The sequence below is a fragment of the Pistacia vera genome, unplaced genomic scaffold (assembly GCF_008641045.1).
Source record: "Pistacia vera cultivar Batoury unplaced genomic scaffold, PisVer_v2 Contig630, whole genome shotgun sequence".
Classification (NCBI taxonomy): Eukaryota; Viridiplantae; Streptophyta; class Magnoliopsida; order Sapindales; family Anacardiaceae; genus Pistacia; species Pistacia vera.
In genome coordinates this window covers 423,793-448,152 of record NW_022196480.1, presented here as the reverse complement: position 1 = coordinate 448,152, position 24,360 = coordinate 423,793, and the positions used below count along the sequence as shown (strand labels likewise).

Here is a 24,360-nt window from a genome sequence, read left to right as displayed (position 1 = left end):
CAACTCTTTTTTGTTGCTTCACCTCAACCAAATCAATAGGATCTTCTGTTGAGGGTGGCTTTTTGGGAAAAATTGGAATTTCATAAATTAATGGAAAGGTTGATGACGTAGGAATTGTAAAATTTGATTTGAGATGAAGATGAAATTAGGGAAGGGAATTTGATTTAGGTCGTGCAATGTGGGAACTGGGAAGTTTGGGTTTGAAATTATATATATATTTTAAATTTTTGGGGATTAAGAACTGTGGGCCACATGCCACATGTCATTGATACGCCACGGCGTGCCACGTCAATGCGTACGCTCTCTCTTTGTAAGAGACAGCGTACACGTAGTGTTGTTGTTTTATATTCTTATATTTTTTTAAAGTCGGTTTCAAACTCGGTTTGGTTAACTGGTTTAATATTACCCTTAAATTATTAATCAAATTGGAAAATTAGTTTAATAATTTTTAAAAACCAAAACCGAACTGACTAATTCGAAAACCGATTTTTTTGTCGGTTTTGGTCCGGTTTTCGGTTTTTTTTTTTTTTTTTCAGCCCTAAATTCCTAAAACAAATCACCTGTAAATACCTGTCAACGAAGGTTTCAAAACGACACGGTTTCTAGTTGAATATGGAATCCACGTTTTCTTCCTCACTTTTTCATCAAACCGATCTGTCAGCTATCCTTTTCTATTTTCCCCCTCATATTCTCAAGAAATTTGAATCCGCAACTGCCTTCTCCCTCTTCTTTCATTTCATCAAAATGACACCGTTTTTGTCGTATACATATGATCCCGCTTGGCATCTCTGTAGGTATTGTTTCCTTTCATGTTTTGCTGTAATTGTGTATTGTATATTTTTATTATTATTTTTTCTTACGTTTTAGTTGTATATGTTTTGGTGAATATTTTTCAGTACGTAGCATTTATTGATATAATTGATTTTTCGTAAGAAATGGGGGTTTTCTTGATTGATCCAAAGCAAAGTAGTAATCTAATGCTTGTAATTTATAATTACTGATTCTTGACAAACTTTTGGAATCTAGAACAAAAGTAAAGAATGGAGAGACAAGAGATTTCCCCTGAATTGCAAGTGGAAAGCCGTAGCATGGGAGACAAGAATTAGGTTGGGGATATTATTTTCTTGGAGGTTATTCTTTGAATAGAGTAAAATGTCAACATTGAGTTTTAAAGTTGCTTTAGCTACATAGTAGAGGAGAAGAGGTAATATTTGGTTATTTCTACCTTCCTTGAATTGAAACTCTCTTTATATATTCCGTGAAAGGGTCCTTTTGGTATAGATATAGGTTTTTTATTATATATATGTGTGTGTGTGTGTGTGTCTATATATATATGTGTGTATATATGTGTGTGTGTGTGTCTATATATATGTGTGTGTATATATGTGTGTGTGTGTGTGAATATAATCCTTAAAATTAGTCAAAAAATGGAAAGCAATCAAAAGTCGTTTACACAGTTTTCTGTAATTTTTAATTTGAAAACAATTTTAAATATTATATCAAACAGATCGAGTGTGTGTGTGTGTTCAAAATCTGTTTGTGAATATAATCCTTAAAATTAGTCAAAAAATGGAAAGCAATCAAAAGTCGTTTACACAATTTTCTGTAATTTTTAATTTGAAAACAATTTTAAATATTATATCAAACAGATCGAAGCTTTTTTCTATGAGATTATCTATTTTGAACTTTTAGATTAAGAATTTTTTGTTAGCTAGAATTTTTGTAACCCTTATATTCACAATTCTTTTTGATAGAATCTCTTTTTGGTTTCTAATTCTCTGTGATTCAAATTATAAAGTTAAGTTTATTTTGACTTTTGCTAGAAGGACGTTAAGCAATAGAAGAAATGGCTGAGGAGAAATGCAATATGGAAACTGAAACGAAAGACTCTAATGCTCCATCTGTGGTAGAAATAAAGAAGCAGAGGGGTATTGTTTCTCATATTTGGAACAGTATCTTTAGACTTAGGAGGGATGATTTTGAGAAGAGATTGCAATACATTTCTAAGGAAGAAGCTGCAGTTCTTGCCAGATTGCAAAGGCGATCACAGACTTGGAGGAGGATGACTAAGCATCTTATCATATTCACTGTCATTTTTGAGGTGTCCTCTCCTTTTCACTTGTTTCTTACCTTTTTATACCCAGTATCTACAGTGTTTTTTCCTTTTCTTTTCCCTAGTAATTCAATGTCACTTTCATAACAAGTTGTGTTAAAATTGACTGTTACCAGTAATAGGTGCTTTTATGATTGATAAACAGTCTTAGTTGAAATTTATTGTTTCTTTAGCAAGCGACTAAATGAAATTAATCATGTCCATCAGAATTTTTTTTTATTTTTTTTTTTAAATTTTGCTTGCTTATTTACTTAGAAAAAGGTGTTTTAATATTTAGATGTCTAATTGCTATGATTCTGCCCAAATGGGAAGCTTGTCTTATCTGAGTTTTAATATTTGATTACTCTCATGACAAATCCTCCATTGCCAAATAAGTTCCAGTGGTAGAGTTGTTTATCGTTGTTTATCTAATTTATAAGAAATTATAGATTTGGTATTGATAGTGAAAATAAGATGAAGTTACACAAGTAGCCTAAAAAACCGTAATGAGAACTAAGATCTTATTGAAGAGCTGATTACCTTATGCAAAGATAATAAATACAACTTGTCTTCATCTCCAATAGAACCAGCCCCCCAAGAATTTTAATCTGTACAATAAGCAAATCAGAACTCCTTCATTAATAAGATTTATTAATTTCTCTTAAGCCAAAGCCATAAAAAACTTGCATCTTATGAGGGACTTTGCCTTTCAAATAATATTGAAAGGGCTTAAGGCTACTGATTAAGAGTCAACTATCAACCCACTCTTTGATGTAACTTGCAAGAATAGTCACCTGAACTCTTATCTTCCAAGTCATCCTATCGCCTTCAGGAAAAATATGCTGTACTAATACAGGAATTGGGGGACTTAGGATATTTCATATTTAGGAAATTCATTTGATTATTTATTTATTTTTTTTATAATGCTTTATTTATCTTTTCAGGTATTGAGATTAGATTTCTATTTTGATAGGCTTATCATAGTTCATCTAGATAGTTGATTTTCTTTACCATTTTAATCTCTGCCTAGTTTCTTCTCTTATTTCTCCCATTTCTTTTTGATCTGTATGTACTCTCATATTAGTGTGTTATTTTAGTGACTTGATGGGCATATGGGTTAGTTTGCAGGTGGTCTAGTTTATATTTATCATTTGCATTCACTTAGTTTATAATTATCATTTAGTAGATTTTGTCTAATTTTAGTAGCTATTTTCTACTCCTATTTTACAAAAAGAGCCATCGAGACCTTAAACAATCTACTTAAACAAACAAGACCAAATCAACAACCAACAAGCACAATTCAATGCCCTTACAAATGCTGTGAACAACTTTAAACAAATGATAGACTAATGAGATAGGAGTTTTGATGCTCTCAATAGCTAATTGGATGACTATATATTTTGAGAATAATTATCTGGGATATTTGATTTAATGACTATATATTCCTAGAATAATTATCTGGATAATCATTTTAATGACTGTATATTCCTAGATAAATTGTATACCATGTAAGGCTAAGGTTTGGTCCTATAAGTAGAGCCTTACTTCACTGTGGAAAGACAACTTTTGGATGAAATAAAAAACTTGTTCTTCCTTTCTAATTCTCTCTCAATTTTCCTTCCCTTTCTTCGAAGCTCTCCCTCCTTTCTCTTCCCTGATCTACATCATAATGGGAATTTCTTTATAATCCTGGGACTGTTGTAGTCTAAAGTTTGACTTAAGTCTTTTCTCTAGCCCTACTCTACTGCTCTATACCAAGACCCTATGTCTATACTGTCGGAGTATGTTATGAAATGCTTTCTCTTATAGAAGCGTCTCTCTTCTTGTTTCTCATTTTCTTGCAATGTCTGCGCCACCAATTAACAGACTTCTCAATACCTCTTCCATTCTTCTCCAGTCTTAAGAGTCTAATTATTGAGGGATGATAATCCTCTGTAAACCCCTACCTCCACTTCTGAAGATGCCAATGAAGGTTCTTTTTTGCTACTATATTTCTGAAGCCACACCAAGGCCCTTCTAAATGCTGTCAAAGTATTTTGTGATCTCTCCTCCATAACTTCTAAGATTTACCCCTAAAATCTATTTCATGCAGTCCCACTAACAGAATTCTAGAGATTCTAAACTTGACTTCTCTCTTAAAGTTTGACAAGACTCCCTTTGCACTCACCATCCTCCTCTAGCCAAAAAAAAAAAAAAAAAAAGAGACAAACAACTTGCTCAATCTTATGTAATCTAGACAAAGGATTAAAATCTCATGATTCTTACGGTGCAGAGTTTGAGCCTACCAGTTGAAATGCTCTTTCTCAACAAATAGGTCTTTTGACTGAGAAGTGATGAACTGTTATTACTGCAGGGCTACAATCACTATCTTGTTTATTTTCCTTCTAGCTCATGCTTAGATTTAATCATTACTCTTCTTACTGTTATGATTGTATTTCCTTTTGGCTCCACCTAAGATTTATTAATGTCTGGAAAAAAAATTAGTGGATAATATGCGATGGGAACATGAAAAGCAAAGTGGCTATATTTTTTAATACAATCAGAACAGTAGGGTTGGAAGTTATTCTCTTGTCCAACCATTCTCTTAACTTGATGGCGGTCTTTTGCATTATTTGATTGTAAAGGGATAGAAATTCATTTATGATGCTACATACGAAGACACTAAAATTTTATGGGACAGGGCCATTTTGTTTTGCTTATCTTTGGGTGTTAGTTTTTAATGAATTCAAGGATTCCTTTGTTTTTATTTAGGATAATTGGGGAGCTCTAGTTAGATGACCTTCGGTTTGGGTTTCCTTTTGTACCTGTAATGGATTTTTTTTTCCCCTCTAGTGGACTATTAGACCACCTTTTCGTGATTCTTTTTTTTTTTTATAATTAAAATTTCTTTTTCTTATAAAAAATTAAGATAACTATAATAGTAATAGTTCTCTTTAGTTGATGTTGGTACTTTTTCGATATGATTTTTTTATTGATTTTCCAAATTTGATCGATTTTCAGGTTATTGCAGTTGGTTATGCCATCATGACAACAAGATCAATGGACTTAAATTGGAAAATGAGGGCATTTCGAGTTTTGCCGATGTTCCTTTTGCCTGGTTTATCTTCTCTTGCATATTCGGCATTTGTAAGCTTTACAAGGATGTGTAAGTGTTTGACTTTGAAATTGATCTCATTTATTGCAATTTTTTTTGTTAGAATACTTCAGTATTTTGTTGGTCTCTCCTCTGTCTTCCTTTAATTACTGTGCATTGAAACCTATATGCTGCGCATAATTTCCACATATGCTTGTTTCTGTTGAATAAATTTGGATAGTGACCTGTTTCTGGGCAATTTCTAAGTCATTGGAATGAGAGGTTTTGAGTTTATTTAAGATGGTTTTCATTTGTTTTGGAAAGAGTTCATATTTTTGTTGAATAAGATAGTGACTTGTCTTTGTGGACTTTGGTTTTTAAACACTTTTGGACATCTTTCTTTTTATTCAAAGAGATTGGGGGGCTGTGTTTCCTTGGTTATTATTTTCCTCTGTGCTTCTTTGTATTATCTTTTTAATTTTCATCCAGTGATTTCTGGTACACTAGATCTCAGATCTTATGATTTTTTCTTTCAATAAAATTGTTATTTCTTATATCCCACAATAATATAGAATTAAAGAAAAGGATGGTGACTGCCATGACTACGTCCTATACTATATCTATTAGGATTGATGTATAAATGAACCTATGTTGTCCTTTTATGTTATAGGTGATCACAAGGACCAGAAAACTCTGGAAAGGCTTCAGGCGGAGAGGCAAGCAAAAATTGATGAACTTAAAGAGAGGACTAACTATTATACCACTCAACAGCTCATTCAGGTAGGTTATAAGCTAGTTATATTACCCATATATGTTGTTTGAATTGGTAACTTAGTCATAATTTCAGAAATTGAAGAATTTTGTGTTCTCTAAAATGAGGCTGAGAGTCATTAGTTCTCTGTGTTCTCTTCCAAGTAATGATCAAGGACACTGTTAATTAGAACCTGGTCAAAAGAGATGAACAAATGTCCTCTTTTTTTTGAGTTCTTAATTTACCACAAGTGTTTTTTATTTAACTTCTGAAGGCATACTGTTGACTGAAAGAATGGGCGTGTCTTTTGCAACCGTATGATAATTTTTTTACAATTAATTGTACCAAGTGTAAGCTCTGTTATGCAGAGATACGATCCTGACCCAGAAGCAAATGCTGCTGCTGCAACTGTCCTGGCATCTAAGCTGGGTACAGATTCAGGCTTGAAAGTGTAAGAACAACATGTATGAAGAGTGGTGGAGATGAAGAGTGAAAGCATGAAAGGTTGGATTTCAAAAACAGTTTTCAAACAAAGCTTGGAAAAGAGATTATACCTACTCCTTTGCTTTGAATTGATGAAGATTAGCTTCAAAATGATGAGACATCCACACTTTAATACCACCTTGAGAGAGTTACAGAGTGGCCGTGGCTAGGGAGAGAGCTTTTTAGTTTGCTTTGAGTGAACTATGTGAATAATGAACTAAAATGCAATCTTTTGCATTTATATATACTTGGGCAATTTTGCAATTATTTGTTTTTAAATTCCAAGCCCCAATAAAAACTTATTTTAAAAGGGACCCCACGAATTTATTGTGCTACCCTTTGAATAATCAATATTATTCAAGGGCCCATGTAAACTAAACTAATTTACATTAGCAACCCATAAATTTACCTTTTTACCCTTTAACTATTAAAATGTTATTTTCGTTCATCTCATTAATCTTAACGCTTTAAGATATAATAATTAAATATAATTAATTATTGTTTAACCATTTTAACTCTTAAAATGTCATAAATAATTTTCCATGTAACTATTATCATAGAAATCCTGTCATTACCTTCGGAATGTGCTAGCTCTCTTCGGATAATCATTTCTTTCTCTCATCATTCTCTAACTTCTTAAGGCTATTGGTGTGACTATGTAGGTCTACCGTGGATTAGCCGTGAACTAGTTCTGGATGAATCCGAAAACCTGTCCAGAAGCCTAACGACTATGGTAAACATTTAGCAATGTGTTATAGTCCCTAAACCAAGATGAAGAAATACTTTATCGAACCCATTTCAGATCATACGTACCATGTAGGTAAAGTCCCTCCATTGAAATATCATGATCAAGCACGGATTCATAGAACGTCAAAATCTTAAACTTGATCTTCTACGGAATCGTCGATCAATATGTCCGGAACTCGTCATCACAAACTTGTTTTTGTATGACTAATAATAGACTATGGCCAGAGATTCTGATTTCCGACATTTATCGACGTTCGTCTAGGAACTCGAATCCGGATGGAGTCAGCGGTACTCCCGATCCTATATTTCCGAGTCAATGGATCCCTTCTTAACCATCGTTCATTTCCGCATATGAACAACACATGGCCAAATAGGCTTTATTATACGAAACATGATTAGTCTCGTACTTATACACCGTATGAACCATATGCATCCGTATCGGATCCAACTACAATATCTCAGGTCAAATGACTACATCGTGCACTGATATAACCAAACGATAAATCATTGACTATATGCTTTCCAAGTGATTTTTCGTTATTCAGTCACATTCCAAAAACAGTTCACTAACCGCTAATCCATATCAATGTCCCAGTGACATGACTATCATTGTCATCCATATTTATATCAACTCATGATATCTTTCGGAAGCATCCGATATGCCTACTGTGCAATATAGTTGCCCAAATTATATTGCTTCCGTAGGAAACCCTTTTCGATAATTCATTTACCGATTAAATAAATCATCTGGACAATTCATATACATACTTTATTTTAAATGCATGACTGTATAAAGGAAGCAATTTATATATATGAATTGAAAAACTTTTTCTTCTATTATTTATGATATATAGATATAAGACAAAATACTCTAAAACCGATAACACGAATGGTTTTTAGGGCATACACTAGTATACACTAACAGAAAGTGTATGTGGGGAATGAATCTAAACTCAATGTTCTAATAGGTAAGAGCAATGATGTCGAGGTTGTGCAATCTAGCGGTCTTCGTAAGCGAAAGCAATCACTCACAAGATCAAATAATGCGGGTAGCAATCCATTGCATCATCCTGATGAGGAAACCCCCCATTCCATCGAGACTGAAGGTCCTCAAACATCTGGTTATAGTCAACTGGTTGTCAATCATCATGATCCTCAGGGGTCTACCTTGAATAACGGAGGATGGATTGCTCGAGTTGCAGCATTACTTGTAGGGGAGGATCCTACACAATCTTATGCTCTGATATGCGCCAACTGCCACATGCATAATGGTGGGTTGATCTATATTAGTAAGGAAAATGCAACCCAACATGTATACCAGCAAATGCATTGACACATCCCTACATTGAACTATCCTTGGTAAAAATTTGGTGGCTTGAAAATAATCTTGTGTTTTTTTGTATTTATGTAGGACTTGCCAGGAAGGAGGATTTCCCATATATTACTTATTACTGCCCACACTGCCATGCCCTAAACAAGCCAAAAGAATCAAAAGAGTTTGTTTCTAGCTCGCCTAATACGAGCACCTTGACAACGGATTCGATCATCAGTGCCAGTAGTTCGGTGAGGGAGAGCGAGGAAGTTGCAAAGGTAAGAGTAAACGCATATCTTTAGTTATTGGGTGAGATATTCTGTTCTATATGTTCTATAGGTATTGGCTTTCACTTTGGGGGTTGTTAGGGTCGAATTCATAGCGGTTTTCCTTCTTGGGTGTTTGATATTGGCTTCTAATTTTTCTGGTTTGGGGATTTAATTCTTTGTTGGTTGGGTTGCAAAAAGGGTTGAAATTTCATTTAAAAAAAAAAAAACTACTGTGCTTTATGATGAAAGAGTGTATTTTTATCAGAAATTATAGGCTTCAAATACTATCCAATGCTGTTGCTATATCCTTGATTAGCGTTATCATAAAAAGAAAACTTTTAAGTGGATGATGTTGTAGTACCTTAATTGAATTTATAAAGGTAGAGCTCTAATGAAAAGAGAAAAAAAGAAATTGTTGGTTATTGAGTGTATACATTGGAGGGACCTCTATATTAGTAATTATTTTTGAAAGAAATTCTTTGGATTTTGAAATATATTAATAATAATGTTTTAAAATTATTAACAAAAATGGAAAAATTGGTTGGCGGATGGCAACCGCCAGTTGGGAATCGTCGCCAGAAGCTGGCTGATGACTGCTAGTTAGTTTAAGTATTTAATTTTTTTTATTTTAAAATTTATTTATACGAAATTAGAATTTATATTTAATTAAATTACAACTTATATTTAATCTTAGGGTATTTTTGTAATTGATTTTTCTAAAATCTGATTTTGAATTTCAAAAGCGAAAAATACTTGCTTTTAGAATCATTCAATAAAATAAATTATGGAAGAAGTAGATTATTCCATAATTATTTTTTAAAAATGTTTACAAAACATATTTTAGATCATTGTTTAAAAACATAAGCGATTATGAGCAGTGTTTTAAAACCTGGCTCGACCCGGCCAGTTGAATCGGTACCTAGGGTTTTCATAGGTCGGGTTACCAATTTTACTAGTCATCAAAAACCTTAGAAATTAGGATGACGATCGGCAAACAACTAAAGATTAGGATGTTGGGGGTTTTGAAGAGGAAGGGTTAGTGAGTGGAAAGGTGATAACGGAGGTGATTTTCGGTGAGTGAAACGACTGAAAATCGCAAAAATAAATCGGTAGTAACAATTGGTTGGTGTCGGCGATTGGCAAGGCGAACAAGGGTGGAGTGAGATGGGTTTTGGTCAAGAGGTTGAGGAGAGAGTTTTCGTGGTGATGGAGTGTGTTGTCAACGCCGGAAATAGGCCCTATTTGGCTTGGGTTGTTGACACCAACAATGTAATTGGGGTGTTTTTGTAAGATTTCAAACCTATAGGGACTTATAGTAATTTTTATTGGTGTCTTTGTTGGCTTTCAAACTTTTTACCTGTTGACGTCACCGGTTTGACCCGCTAGTAGAACTAGTTCAACTGGTCAACTTGAGACTTGGCCACTTTGTCAGATTGTACCCCAAGCCGAGTTTTAAAACCTTGATTATGAGAGACTCCAAACTCACCCTCAATATGTTAAGTACGTAGAATTAAGGAATTTCTATACTTTTAAGCTATATCATATTAAAGGATGCAATTACATTGTCAAATTTGGATTATATAAACATCATTTATTTGGCAATAGATATATGTGGAATGTTCTTTATATTACATCATAGTATGTTTTTGTTCAAATTCTAATGCATTTATAGAAGTGGTTCCAACTATACATATACTCTCTCTACTATTGTCATAAAATTGTGACTTAGTACAACGAAAACTTATAAACCTAATTCAAGTTTATCATAAACCTAGAAGGTCCTGGACCGTGAGGAATTACCAGAACAAAGGCGAATTTCACTATGTAAATTAAAGTTTAATCGCAAAAGGTAAATATAATACAATATCGTATCAAGCATCATATTATATTTGATATAATTTTATTATTAAGTATTATCCAAGACAATATCATACTTAAGGATGGCAATGATGCGAGGCGGGCCGAGGATTAGAATACTTGTCCCCAAAAATTAGGCAACCCTATCCATTGTAAAGTTGGGATCAAGCCGGGGATCCAGTCGATCGTGCACCATTACGGTGACTTTTGGCCACCCTTCGACGGTGGTGATTGACTGGACTATTTTAAAAACTGGACCGGATCGGGAACCGGTCACGTGTCCGATTCGAGTCAACATTAAAACCGTCATTATGCATTAAACCGCTTTAACCCAGTCAAAACCCAGATAAAGTCAATGAACCGCCGGTCCAACCGGACCGGCGGATAAACCGGTCTGATTTCAAAAAGCCCTAACACTACGCAATCGCACTATCGCAGCCCATTCCATTGATTTCCTTTCTCTGTTTCTCAGCTTCTTCTCTTTCTCAGTTTCTCTACTAAAATTTCTTAGATTTCTCAACTTCTCTTTGAAAATTTCTCTCTGAAATCCCACTCAAATCGCAATCATCTCCACTCCTCAAGTCTGAAATCGCAACCATTCGGCATTCACCAAATCGCAAGTCGCAACTGAACTCCCTCGCCGGAAATCGATGACGTCTTCCTCCCTCGCCGAAAATCGACGACGACGGCTCCGTTCCTCGCTGGAAATCGACGGCAACAGCTCCATTCCTTGATCCAGGTAATAAACACGTCATTCCTTGATCCAGCTTCAATAATGATTTCATTGCAAACTTTATCTAGAGCAATGTGTATGTGCATGTATTTTTTGAATTCACGTGTCCTATTATATCTTAGGAAATATTATGTTCAAATTAGTAGAAAAAGTGGTGTGAATCAGCTATATAATTTGTGGATGAGCAATTTTGTCAATTCTGTATTGACTGAATGATATTTTATTCTATTGAAACCTATATACAATTCAGCTATCAAAGAGCTCTCTTTTTCAATGGAAAAGCAAATAAATTGAAAAGGCAAGGCTCTTGCAGTTTTGATCCTTGAAATCGAGTACCCTTTTTTTTAGTTTTCTTGATGGGTTCTCACTCTTTTACCTTGTGATCTTGCTTTATGTATCTGGGTTTACGTTGTTGCTTTGGATCAATGCTTGGTCTGGTCAGAAAGCTGTGATTTTTGTGATCAAGATCTGGTTTTTGTGTTCATTCGAGCCTTGATCATGTTCATATCGTTTGTTTTGATGATTTATGGTTTCCAGATTAAGTAGCTAAGGTTTGTGTATTCTAGTTCTTGGCTGCATGCTTCGTGGTATCAATTCTGATGGACTCTTTGCCAGAATCAGCTAAAGCCTCATACGCGTCCTTCCGAGGTTCAATGGATGCTTCAAGCAGACCCTACGGAGCAATGGATTCTCCAGTAGAAATTACAGAGGTGCAAACCAACAGGATCCCCTAGTTTTTCACGGCAAAGGTGCAAATAAAATTTAGTGTGTAAACTGTAAACCAACAATTTTTGTCAACATGATTTTCCCAATCCCGTGTGTATGCTGAAGTGTTGTATTTTAATTGTTCATACATTTTATTGAATGAAATCATTATTCTTTCTATTGTAAATCTCACCTTACGAGTATATTTGATTTTGGAATGTTGTCCCTGCCGTATTTTGGTTATATTCTCTAACCTTGATTCAGAAATTTCATCATCAAATTATAATTTGATTACCTTTATGTTAAGTGGCTTCTGATCTGGGAATTATATTCGTACTTATTATATATTTTGTCATATATAACATCATGTTTGGATTTGGACTTTGGATTGTTGTTAAATACTTAAATTATATTGAGATTGTTGTTGAATTTGAACTTTGAATTATGTTGGACAGTAATTAAATTGTTATTGTCTTATTAAAAAATAGAAATCTAAAAAAAAAAAAAAACAGGTTTTTTTAAATATATGTTGACATCATCATGATGTATGATGACGTCATCGATCCAACCGACGGTCCAACCGGTTGGACCGGTTGAACCGTGACCTAGGCAGTAGAGCGAGTTGCCCTCCGGTCCGGCTTTTAAAACAGTGACTAACTATCAGCTTTTAATAGGTGGATGAGGGTGTTTTTGTTAGTTTTTAAAGTTTTATTGTAATGAGTGTTTAACTAAATTAACAAACTTAGAGGGTTTAAAAATAGTTTAATAGAATTGGATTAAATTTTGATAATTGAGAATCAAATATGTATTTTGAGTAGAATAGGAAAACAAACGGAGCCTGGTACGTTTGTTTAAATATCTTATTCATATTCCAAATCAAAATGCATATTTGTTTCCCTATTCTCAAAATACTACTCCAAATTATTCAACTACCTTTAATTTTTAAATTCTACTTCGCAATAATTACCCAACTACCTTATAATAACCACCTAACTTTACTTAACAATAATATTTTTAAAATACTACTTTAAATAACTAAAATACGCGTTTGTTTCCTTTTCCTATCCGTATTCCAAATCTTAATTCCTTCTGAAATCACTTAGACGCTTACGACTTCCCTATTTCTAAAGGTCCAATGACATTAAATATACGATGGAGTTGTACAGGCAATGATCAATAGAAATTTTAGAAAAGCAAAAGGTGATATATGACACTGAAAAAACAGAAACGGAACACCCAAAATCTATTACAGTTTGTGGTTGCCACTTACATCCTCAATGTCTAAACAACTCAAAAACTAGTAAGTGACAATAAAATGATTTCAAACTGACCATTTTGAAGCATGTATCTTACACAGGAGACAAAATTTTCACTACGAAAAGTTTGGAGGGAACCTCCTGTTAGAATTGGGTTTCTCTCGCGAATGCGGATTGGCCTCAACCCCAAATATTGTATGCGCACTTTTCTTGTTTCCGCCACTGGCCTGCTTGAGGAGCAATAAAAATGAAGGCAAAGCTTTGCCACCCTAAATACTGCATATATAGACCAATTTAGCATTGACACCTGCAACAAGTTTTTCTTCATAACACCAACCTGAAATCAACAATATACCAGTAGTTAATAACACACTTTTGGAAACATTGAGTGATAAAAACCAAATTAAATACTACTATTAACATAAATCATACAGGAAATACAAAGTTGAAAGAAGAAATGCCCTCAAACTGCATAGATATTATAAACATTTTGAGTTGAGGACGTTCAACAAAATACTTACATAAAATTTATAAAATTCATGTGATGCAATAACTGAACAGTCAAGTGCCCTCATCTAGATCGTCAACCTCCTCTAGGATAACATATTTTGCAGAAACGTTTGCTGTGGGTGAACTCAAAATGTCATCTTCACTTGCATGACCCTTCTTTAGCTTCTGGTATCTGAAAGAGGATAGCATCAACAAAAATAAATAATTAGAAAAATATTAGGAAAACTTGACTGGAAAGCAAAATATAGCAATAAGTTGCCAAGCTTATGTAGGTAAAAAATCAAAATTTTCCATTTTGTACCTTCCACAACTAAATATATAATTCACACATTTTATTATCTATAAGCTCAAAAACCATGAAGTGAACTTTAAAATTCTACCAATTTAGGCTTATCAAGAAAAATATCGATACCAAAAATGAAAAAGAACTAAATAGAGAGCTGATAAAATATCAATTCACGTTGCCATAAGAAAAAGCATAGAAGCATATAATTCTAGTTCAAAACTATATTACGGACTTACTTGAACCAGTTGAACAAACTGACACCAACCATGATTGTAAAGAGACCAATGCCCTTTAACCAAGTAAACTTGTCATGGAAGTAGAAAACTGCAACCTACACGTTTCCAAATTGAAGTCAGCAGAAGTATTTTTTTAATGAAAACTTGATACTTTGCAACCATTAACACAAAGATAACATGAAACTAAAGAGGAAAATCTTTACAATGCATCTATGCAAACATTTTCAGATTGACTGATAACCAGACAAACGATACAGCATAGACAAAGGCCAACATTCTGCACAAATAATTTGTAAGAATAGAGGTTTAGAGAAGAGCTTTACCAATATTGTTACAGATTCCTTAACAACACCTGCTATTGTTACCGTGACAGCACTTGTTACTGAGACAAGTACATATTCTGTCAATACCTGAAACAAGAGTTAATAGCTTAACTCCTTGGGCACCCATGAGAGTCAGATAAAAAGAAATGTGTTTAGCATAAAAGCTTATCAGACAGAACATGAAAAGCATCCAATATTTGCCAACTACTATGTAAAACTTTCCCACACCCCTTTCATGCAAGAAAAATAGAAGGTTTAACTGAAATTCATACCATGAAAAAGGCTAAAGTTCCACCAAAAAGCATCAGCAAGCAACTTCTAGTGACATGCCACGAGTTATTGAAGTAATTGTTCTCTCTGAATTCATGCCATGGATCCAAAAAAAGGGAAAGAAGAGCAGTCACCACTGCCATCACAGGAGTCAAGTAGCTCATCAAGGTAAGTGGATTTTTAAGACCTGAAAGTAGAACAATTTAGAAACAAATTCTTCAGTTAAGCATACAATTGTGACAAAATATTTACGAAAGAAACATGATAAATATTATTGTGTACATGTGCAGTCAATTAAAGCACTACATGCAAATCTAATCACAAGAAATATCAGCTAAAACTTCAAATCAAATGGAATAGTGAGAAATAGCACCTACCATAAGCTTCTTTCTGTATGTACATTTCCATTTCACCATGCACCGCCAACAGAAAAACAGTAAATTGAAGTCAGATTGTATAACTATGGAATCAAAAGTATTGGAGTTATGCCTCAGATTATATAAACTCATTAGATAATGAAAATTGAGGAAACAACTAAACAATACCTGTAGAAGAATTTGAGTCATGCACCAGCGAAACCCAGACATCACAGCAGCAAGCATAACAAAAATAAAACCCCAAAACTCAAAGTCCGTCTCCTTTGCAACTAGTGTTTGAAGTGATAAAAAAGAGCATATCAGAACACTCAGTTTTTTATTGGGGGCATTATAATGCTTGAGAACTGCAATAAATTTTAGCAAGGACCCTCCCAATGCCCACACCTCGAAAAAAAAGAGAGGAGGGGTGGGGTGTGTTCACGGCCAATAATAGTAATGATGGTGGAGGTCACAGGAAAAGCTAGGAACTTCCATCAATACATAATTGTAAAGTAATACAATCACAGATGATCAAACTCATCAAACCTAAAAGCCAAGTCATTTGTGAAAGATTATTGCCTTTCCGCTTCCTTTTGGCCTTTGGTTGCTTAGAAATTTTAGGAATTTTTTTCTTCATTCGTCTCAATTAAGGAGTTTTCAGTTGATTTTGTATAAATTGCGGACATTTTTGTTCTGGGAAGGAACAATTACTGTAGTTTATAGAAACATTTTGCCTCCCATGGTATTTTTGATACTTGGTAGACATCTGATTGCTGCATCTCCTCACCCTTTTTTCATTAATATAAAATTCATAGTTTCATATAAAAAATGGTGTCATGTCATTTAATTGTTGTTAGAAGTTGAATTTGTCCCACATCGTCCCAATTTCTAAAGGTCCAATGACATTAAATATACGATGGAGTTGTACAGGCAATGATCAATAGAAATTTTAGAAAAGCAAAAGGTGATATATGACACTGAAAAAACAGAAACGGAACACCCAAAATCTATTACAGTTTGTGGTTGCCACTTACATCCTCAATGTCTAAACAACTCAAAAACTAGTAAGTGACAATAAAATGATTTCAAACTGACCATTTTGAAGCATGTATCTTACACAGGAGACAAAATTTTCACTACGAAAAGTTTGGAGGGAACCTCCTGTTAGAATTGGGTTTCTCTCGCGAATGCGGATTGGCCTCAACCCCAAATATTGTATGCGCACTTTTCTTGTTTCCGCCACTGGCCTGCTTGAGGAGCAATAAAAATGAAGGCAAAGCTTTGCCACCCTAAATACTGCATATATAGACCAATTTAGCATTGACACCTGCAACAAGTTTTTCTTCATAACACCAACCTGAAATCAACAATATACCAGTAGTTAATAACACACTTTTGGAAACATTGAGTGATAAAAACCAAATTAAATACTACTATTAACATAAATCATACAGGAAATACAAAGTTGAAAGAAGAAATGCCCTCAAACTGCATAGATATTATAAACATTTTGAGTTGAGGACGTTCAACAAAATACTTACATAAAATTTATAAAATTCATGTGATGCAATAACTGAACAGTCAAGTGCCCTCATCTAGATCGTCAACCTCCTCTAGGATAACATATTTTGCAGAAACGTTTGCTGTGGGTGAACTCAAAATGTCATCTTCACTTGCATGACCCTTCTTTAGCTTCTGGTATCTGAAAGAGGATAGCATCAACAAAAATAAATAATTAGAAAAATATTAGGAAAACTTGACTGGAAAGCAAAATATAGCAATAAGTTGCCAAGCTTATGTAGGTAAAAAATCAAAATTTTCCATTTTGTACCTTCCACAACTAAATATATAATTCACACATTTTATTATCTATAAGCTCAAAAACCATGAAGTGAACTTTAAAATTCTACCAATTTAGGCTTATCAAGAAAAATATCGATACCAAAAATGAAAAAGAACTAAATAGAGAGCTGATAAAATATCAATTCACGTTGCCATAAGAAAAAGCATAGAAGCATATAATTCTAGTTCAAAACTATATTACGGACTTACTTGAACCAGTTGAACAAACTGACACCAACCATGATTGTAAAGAGACCAATGCCCTTTAACCAAGTAAACTTGTCATGGAAGTAGAAAACTGCAACCTACACGTTTCCAAATTGAAGTCAGCAGAAGTATTTTTTTAATGAAAACTTGATACTTTGCAACCATTAACACAAAGATAACATGAAACTAAAGAGGAAAATCTTTACAATGCATCTATGCAAACATTTTCAGATTGACTGATAACCAGACAAACGATACAGCATAGACAAAGGCCAACATTCTGCACAAATAATTTGTAAGAATAGAGGTTTAGAGAAGAGCTTTACCAATATTGTTACAGATTCCTTAACAACACCTGCTATTGTTACCGTGACAGCACTTGTTACTGAGACAAGTACATATTCTGTCAATACCTGAAACAAGAGTTAATAGCTTAACTCCTTGGGCACCCATGAGAGTCAGATAAAAAGAAATGTGTTTAGCATAAAAGCTTATCAGACAGAACATGAAAAGCATCCAATATTTGCCAACTACTATGTAAAACTTTCCCACACCCCTTTCATGCAAGAAAAATAGAAGGTTTAACTGCAATTCATACCATGAAAAAGGCTAAAGTTCCACCAAAAAGCATCAGCAAGCAACTTCTAGTGACATGCCACGAGTTATTGAAGTAATTGTTCTCTCTGAATTCATGCCATGGATCCAAAAAAAGGGAAAGAAGAGCAGTCACCACTGCCATCACAGGAGTCAAGTAGCTCATCAAGGTAAGTGGATTTTTAAGACCTGAAAGTAGAACAATTTAGAAACAAATTCTTCAGTTAAGCATACAATTGTGACAAAATATTTACGAAAGAAACATGATAAATATTATTGTGTACATGTGCAGTCAATTAAAGCACTACATGCAAATCTAATCACAAGAAATATCAGCTAAAACTTCAAATCAAATGGAATAGTGAGAAATAGCACCTACCATAAGCTTCTTTCTGTATGTACATTTCCATTTCACCATGCACCGCCAACAGAAAAACAGTAAATTGAAGTCAGATTGTATAACTATGGAATCAAAAGTATTGGAGTTATGCCTCAGATTATATAAACTCATTAGATAATGAAAATTGAGGAAACAACTAAACAATACCTGTAGAAGAATTTGAGTCATGCACCAGCGAAACCCAGACATCACAGCAGCAAGCATAACAAAAATAAAACCCCAAAACTCAAAGTCAGTCTCCTTTGCAACTAGTGTTTGAAGTGATAAAAAAGAGCATATCAGAACACTCAGTTTTTTATTGGGGGCATTATAATGCTTGAGAACTGCAATAAATTTTAGCAAGGACCCTCCCAATGCCCACACCTCGAAAAAAAAGAGAGGAGGGGTGGGGTGTGTTCACGGCCAATAATAGTAATGATGGTGGAGGTCACAGGAAAAGCTAGGAACTTCCATCAATACATAATTGTAAAGTAATACAATCACAGATGATCAAACTCATCAAACCTAAAAGCCAAGTCATTTGTGAAAGATTATTGCCTTTCCGCTTCCTTTTGGCCTTTGGTTGCTTAGAAATTTTAGGAATTTTTTTCTTCATTCGTCTCAATTAAGGAGTTTTCAGTTGATTTTGTATAAATTGCGGACATTTTTGTTCTGGGAAGGAACAATTACTGTAGTTTATAGAAACATTTTGCCTCCCATGGTATTTTTGATACTTGGTAGACATCTGATTGCTGCATCTCCTCACCCTTTTTTCATTAATATAAAATTCATAGTTTCATATAAAAAATGGTGTCATGTCATTTAATTGTTGTTAGAAGTTGAATTTGTCCCACATCGTCCCAATAGTGAGTTGTTATGGTGTATATAAGTGATTGGGCTCCCTCCTCCTTTGAGCTAGCTTTTGGGAGTGAGTTCTACCCAAGCCCACTTTATCAATTGTAAATCCCACATAAATAGACACATAGATTTCTAAAGTTGGAGGGATCTGGATACTTTTATCACTCAAGCAATTCGCAGAAAAGTAACAGAAAGTCCTAGTTTTTTTTTTTTTTTGGTAAGTGGAATTCCTAGTTTCCCTACTAGTGTAATCTCCCAACTCTGCATCTCATGAAATAAGCATATATAACTATATAAATGTTATTTGTAGTCATTCATTACAAACATTCTATGCCTCAAAGGCTATTCGTTTTCACTTTACCCAGTTTCAGATATTTTGTTGCAACTGAGAGATTTAAACAAAATAAGGAAGAAAATAAATGTTATTCAAATCCTGATATTACACAACGTGAAAGAAAGAAAATGATTACACTGCATACCTGTTAATAAGATTCCAACAGAGATAACCACTGTGATACCTAAAAGTTTAAAGCTCGGAGACTCCAGCCTACAAAAGGTAAAATGAAAGATGGCAGAGAATTCTGTGTCATAATATTTTGCATTAAATATCAAAAGTTCGGGGAAAAAGCATATAATTTTGTACACCTTTGCAGTCAAATTTATAAAACAAAGCAGCCTTATTCTCACACATTTTGTACTTCATAACCAGATTAGGCATTCCCAGAACACAAATCTCTATTAGAGTAGGCAACCAAGAGGAATGAAACAAGGCAAAGGTTTAACAATAACCATCATGCTCCAAACACATCCCTGTAACATCTATATGATGGTTAATGTGCAAAACACCAGTTCTGAGGGAGAGTTGGAACCCACTCCTCAATCAATTCAGATAAAGCAGAGATCAAACACTTTAAGCAATAAAAATCAGAATATAAGGCTAACAACGGGAAACACCAGAACTGAAGAACCTATCTATATATATATATATTAACAAAAGAAGAGGATAAAAGCTATACCAAGAAGGAATTAGACAACCTCAATCCAAACATGAAAGAAAAATAACAAAACAGACAGAAAAAGATTAAGAAACAGGCTGAACTTCCGAGGGTCAGCATCCTCCCCTGTTTTCCCTTCCAATTTTCCAGATATCCTCCTCTCCTTTTACCTCCCTTTTTATTCTCGTTTCTATCTAACAAAATCCTTCTCCTAATCCACCTATTGCTGCCATCTGTCCACTCAATAACTAATTTTTAACACCTCACTCAGCCGGATCTGCTTGTTACAATGCTATAATCCCCTACTTGCCTCTCTTGGACTTCCTATTGTACACCACAAATCTGACAGTCTCATCAGAAAGCAGGGGAAATGAAGGAGATATTTTTCTTTTGATCGCTAGTAATATAGTAAAACAAGGGGATATCATTTATAAAGTTTAAGTGCCAACAAATGAGGATATTTGAGCAAAAAATGTTAATGATCCGCAACGGAACATTATTTTTGAAAAGCGCAATCATTTAATTCTAATTTCTAAGGTAGCTCCAATAAAGACTTTGGGATGCCAGTAAATAATTAATTCATAACTTCCTCCCCCCTCCCCCAATTTATTTATTTTCTAATATACAAGACTTTAAAATTATATTAATAAAAAGAAGGGTATAATGTGGATCAAATGTCTACTCATTAGCACAAAGACTCATGATTGGGGTATGAAAAGCTATTCAAAACCGATATAAAAAACACTTCCCTCAATTAAGATGAATAAAGAAAAATATGTATCCTGGAATTCTTTAGGGACCAACCTCCATAGAGAAGTGAAAAGAATAACTCTGTCCCAAAATGATTAATATCTTCCTCTCTTCTATCCTCAAAAGCAAAAATGTTCTCCATAAGAGTCAAAAGAACTCATATTAACCCACAAACCCAACTTCAATTAATTAAGTCCATGCAGACTAAACTAATGCTTTCTCTAATATCTTCAAACTCATTTTTATTCCATACTTCCTTTTCCGCTAATAGTGCCTCCCTAACCCTTCACTTTACAGTCTCCATGTCAGCACGATAGAACATGAGATGAATAAGGGAGTATCATAACTTTCTGACACATGAGCACAATGATATTGATAGCATATATAATACATGTGTCACACACATACAGGCATACACAGCAAGGGCACATGCAAAGATTATAGGCACATATATACATAATCCAGGCATACATAAAAACACACTCATAAGTTTAACATAATAAGTTTTCGTATGTATGTATTAATAAAATACTCATAAAAGACAACACTACATTCACGTGAGATATTTATATTGTTAACAGTAAAATTGGTGAGATTGGCAAAAACTTGGATGATTAGACATTTACCTGAATGCGAAAGCAAATAAAATGAGGAATATAGGAGCAGCAGATTTACACTATAAAACAAAACAAAGATTGAAGTCAGTAAACATTCAGCATGGCATGAAAAGGAAGTTCAAAACTAATTTGACAGAGAAATACAACCGACCATTGTGGCAAAAGTAACAGAGATGAAAACAAGGGATGCATTGCTCAAGTTAACATCCAGTGCTGTTGCTAGAGCCGTTGGTACAACTGTTAAAGGCAAAGTCCATCTGTAGCATTAGCTGATAGAAAAGTTAATAAGTAATAAAGAATTCACCAGTAGAAGCATGGAAGGAAAGAAGAATAGCATTCACAAACACTAGAGGTTGGTTAAAGGGAGATGATACACAACAAGTTTAAATGATAAGCATTTAGATCAAAGATGGATACCAAATACTTTAATAGATTAAGAAAATAAAAAATAAAAAAAAAATCAATCAAATATTTTGAATGTTAATATCACCATGTATGCAACTGGTGACACAAATGTGATTTGGAACACTTTTGTCTCAGCACTTATTATTCAAAAGCATTGATGATTCATTCTTTCTATTATCACCTCATAAAATCTTAATTTGAATTCACATTTGTACAGTGAATGTTTACTTCCCCTCTACAATCAGTACTAGGCAAGGTCGACATTTTCAAAATAGTGTTGTTAAAAGAAATAATCTGATAGACAAAAACAACATAGCATTACCCACATAAAAAAAAAAATGAAAAATTAATGTCAAGGAAGCATCAACCTCCCAACCATTCCTCTCTCTGCTTAGTATTACAAATAAATAATAAGCAACAGATTAGTTGGCAACAATATACCAAAGCCATAAGAAAAACTTGCTAGTTGCATTGGCGTGATCTAAAAAAAGTAAAAACAACAATGACAACAAGGAAAAGAAGGATAGAAATTTGTTGAGGTTACCTCTGAAAAGGTAATCCCTCCATGACATAGCAACAGAAGGTTGAAACCTATGAGACCAGAACCAAGTGATTGCTTTTGATAAAACAGCTTGCATTGTAAAATGGACAGTATTCATCAATAAAGGAGCAGGGAACTTTCCCATATCATCTCCCAACAGAGTTTTGTTATACCTACAGAGATCAACCAAAGAAAAGAAAAAAGAATAAGCTCACAACAATAAAACATATGCACTATAAGTCCCATGATTGAGTAAAGCATGAACTTACAAGGTCAAAAATGTGCTGAAAGTGTACCACATAAGTATGAAAAACAATGTCTTCAACACATCAGCGGCAGAAACATAGCTCCTAGAATGTGGTGGCAATGTTCCATTATCACCACTCGATCTGGGGCCATCAACACCAATATTTGATAAGCTTATCTCCCTTACAGAACCATTTTCAATATCAAACGGCACATACTTTTCATCTCCACTCCTTTTATCAAGTACGGAATCATCAACCATAGTATTCCCTCCATTCAGCTTCATCCTTTTTTCTAACTCACCCTCTTGAAGCGAAGGCAATTCAAAATCAGAGTCTTCTACACTTGCTTCAGAATTTTGAAGCTGACGATGCATATGTGGTAGGTCATGTTCTTCACACCAGCCCGAGAACGAAGGCTCCCTAGGAAGTAAAGAAGCTTGGTTTGCGCTATCAATGTAATAAACTTCTGTAATATTCTCAACCTTTTCTGGATCTAAAATACCCTCTACCATCTCCTAATTCCTCATCTAAAAGCCATATCCCAAAACTCGAATTGTTAATTAAAACTCAATTTCAATTATTTTCGAGTTTGAATTGTTAAGATATTATGCTTCAATCAAAATTGCTACCTGTTACAATTAAAAAAAAAATTCATGACTCAGTGACAACTTAAAAATTAAAAACTCAAGCAATAAACCCACTAAAGAACCAGACAACCTCCGAAAAAGCTGGATTGATTCTTGATGGCGTTAATAAAAATTGAATGAACCAATTACAAGCTAAAAGAAAAACAAGTAATGAAAGTTAACATTAACAGAGTCGAGATCATATCATGAAATTAAAAACGGAATGTAAAAAATTGAAAATAGAGAGGAAGAGATTGGATTGACCTGAGATTGGATTGTTGAATGAGAGAAGAGAGATCTGATCTGGGTAATTTAATGGGGTTTGGTTAAAGTAGAGTCAAAGGATGTTTGGTTTCGGTTCGGGGGTTAATGTCATTTCTTGTCCAAATACTTAGGTTTCAAGGCAAAGCTGATATATGTTGAATGAATTTCCATTTTTCTGTTTTCTGTTTAAGATTTTAAAACCATGGGATAAATACCTATACGTTGAATGAAGTTTCATTTTTTTTTTTTTAAATCTCCAGCAATATATATATCAGTCTTGAATAATTCATGATATATTAGCCCAAGCCCAATCCATAATAGAGTCAAACGGATCGAGCTGATGCGAGTATTCGACCCGGTCAGTCAAATTGGGTCAAGTTGATCCGATCAAAGGACAAATGGGTCAAATCGACCGAAGTTAGGATAAGTTTAGGGTCCAACGCGTGTGGGATGCAGTCGGCGCATATCGACGCGTTGGATACTATTTCCTGAGCATGCGGTTCTAATAGCTATTTTCCTTTTTTAAACGAAGAAATGCATACTTGGTTGATATTTGGGTATATTTTTAGTTTTTGAGTCATAAATACGTGTAAATATATTATTTGTCAAATATGTTAACCTTTATTTGATAAATGAATAGTTTTTTTTTTTTTTTTTTTTTTTTTTTTTTTTTTTTTTTTTTTTTTTTTTTGTATTTGTTATAAAAAAAAATGTTAAGTTATAGACGTGTGAGTATGCTAGGGTAGGGACCAATCCCAACCAGGTTCGGGTTCGA

General features: G+C 34.1%; 2 protein-coding genes across 2 annotated transcripts; one reads left to right on the top strand and one right to left on the bottom strand.

Moving 5' to 3' along the window:
• The first annotated feature begins 1,846 nt into the window (after window positions 1-1,846).
• On the top strand, window positions 1,847-8,899 carry LOC116111299 (uncharacterized protein At2g24330-like). The gene is made up of 7 exons (XM_031397497.1): window positions 1,847-2,101; window positions 5,093-5,237; window positions 5,836-5,945; window positions 6,285-6,365; window positions 8,072-8,417; window positions 8,558-8,736; window positions 8,798-8,899. Exons 1-7 carry the CDS (start codon window positions 1,847-1,849, stop codon window positions 8,897-8,899), a joined length of 1,218 nt encoding a protein of 405 aa, XP_031253357.1.
• A 4,380-nt stretch (window positions 8,900-13,279) lies between these two features.
• On the bottom strand, window positions 13,280-23,784 carry LOC116111298 (probable sugar phosphate/phosphate translocator At1g06470). The gene is made up of 20 exons (XM_031397496.1): window positions 23,586-23,784; window positions 22,717-23,324; window positions 22,451-22,620; window positions 21,653-21,738; window positions 21,511-21,560; window positions 19,619-19,686; window positions 18,450-18,550; window positions 18,282-18,294; window positions 17,907-18,091; window positions 17,635-17,721; window positions 17,312-17,406; window positions 16,849-16,961; window positions 16,557-16,616; window positions 15,449-15,687; window positions 15,281-15,293; window positions 14,906-15,090; window positions 14,634-14,720; window positions 14,311-14,405; window positions 13,800-13,960; window positions 13,280-13,615 (listed from the first exon to the last, which is right to left on the bottom strand). The coding sequence occupies exons 2-19, from the start codon at window positions 23,205-23,207 to the stop codon at window positions 13,840-13,842; spliced, it is 2,259 nt and encodes a 752-aa protein (XP_031253356.1). The 5' UTR covers window positions 23,208-23,324; window positions 23,586-23,784; the 3' UTR covers window positions 13,280-13,615; window positions 13,800-13,839.
• Window positions 23,785-24,360: the final 576 nt, after the last annotated feature.

What these genes read in the sequence shown, in the direction of transcription:
- LOC116111299 (XM_031397497.1), top strand. Translation starts at nt 1,847, where the DNA reads ATGGCTGAGGAGAAATGCAATATGGAAACTGAAACGAAAGACTCTAAT. An exon ending in TGTAAGCTTTACAAGGATGT is followed by an intron (nt 5,238 to 5,835) that starts GTAAGTGTTTGA and finishes TTTATGTTATAG; the next exon opens with GTGATCACAAGGACCAGAAA. An exon ending in CAACTGCCACATGCATAATG is followed by an intron (nt 8,418 to 8,557) that starts GTGGGTTGATCT and finishes GTATTTATGTAG; the next exon opens with GACTTGCCAGGAAGGAGGAT.
- LOC116111298 (XM_031397496.1), bottom strand. Translation starts at nt 23,207, where the DNA reads ATGGTAGAGGGTATTTTAGATCCAGAAAAGGTTGAGAATATTACAGAA. An exon ending in TGTTGGAATCTTATTAACAG is followed by an intron (nt 18,551 to 19,618) that starts GTATGCAGTGTA and finishes TTCAAACACTAG; the next exon opens with TTGCAAAGGAGACTGACTTT. An exon ending in GGTTGACGATCTAGATGAGG is followed by an intron (nt 16,617 to 16,848) that starts GCACTTGACTGT and finishes TGTTGATTTCAG; the next exon opens with GTTGGTGTTATGAAGAAAAA.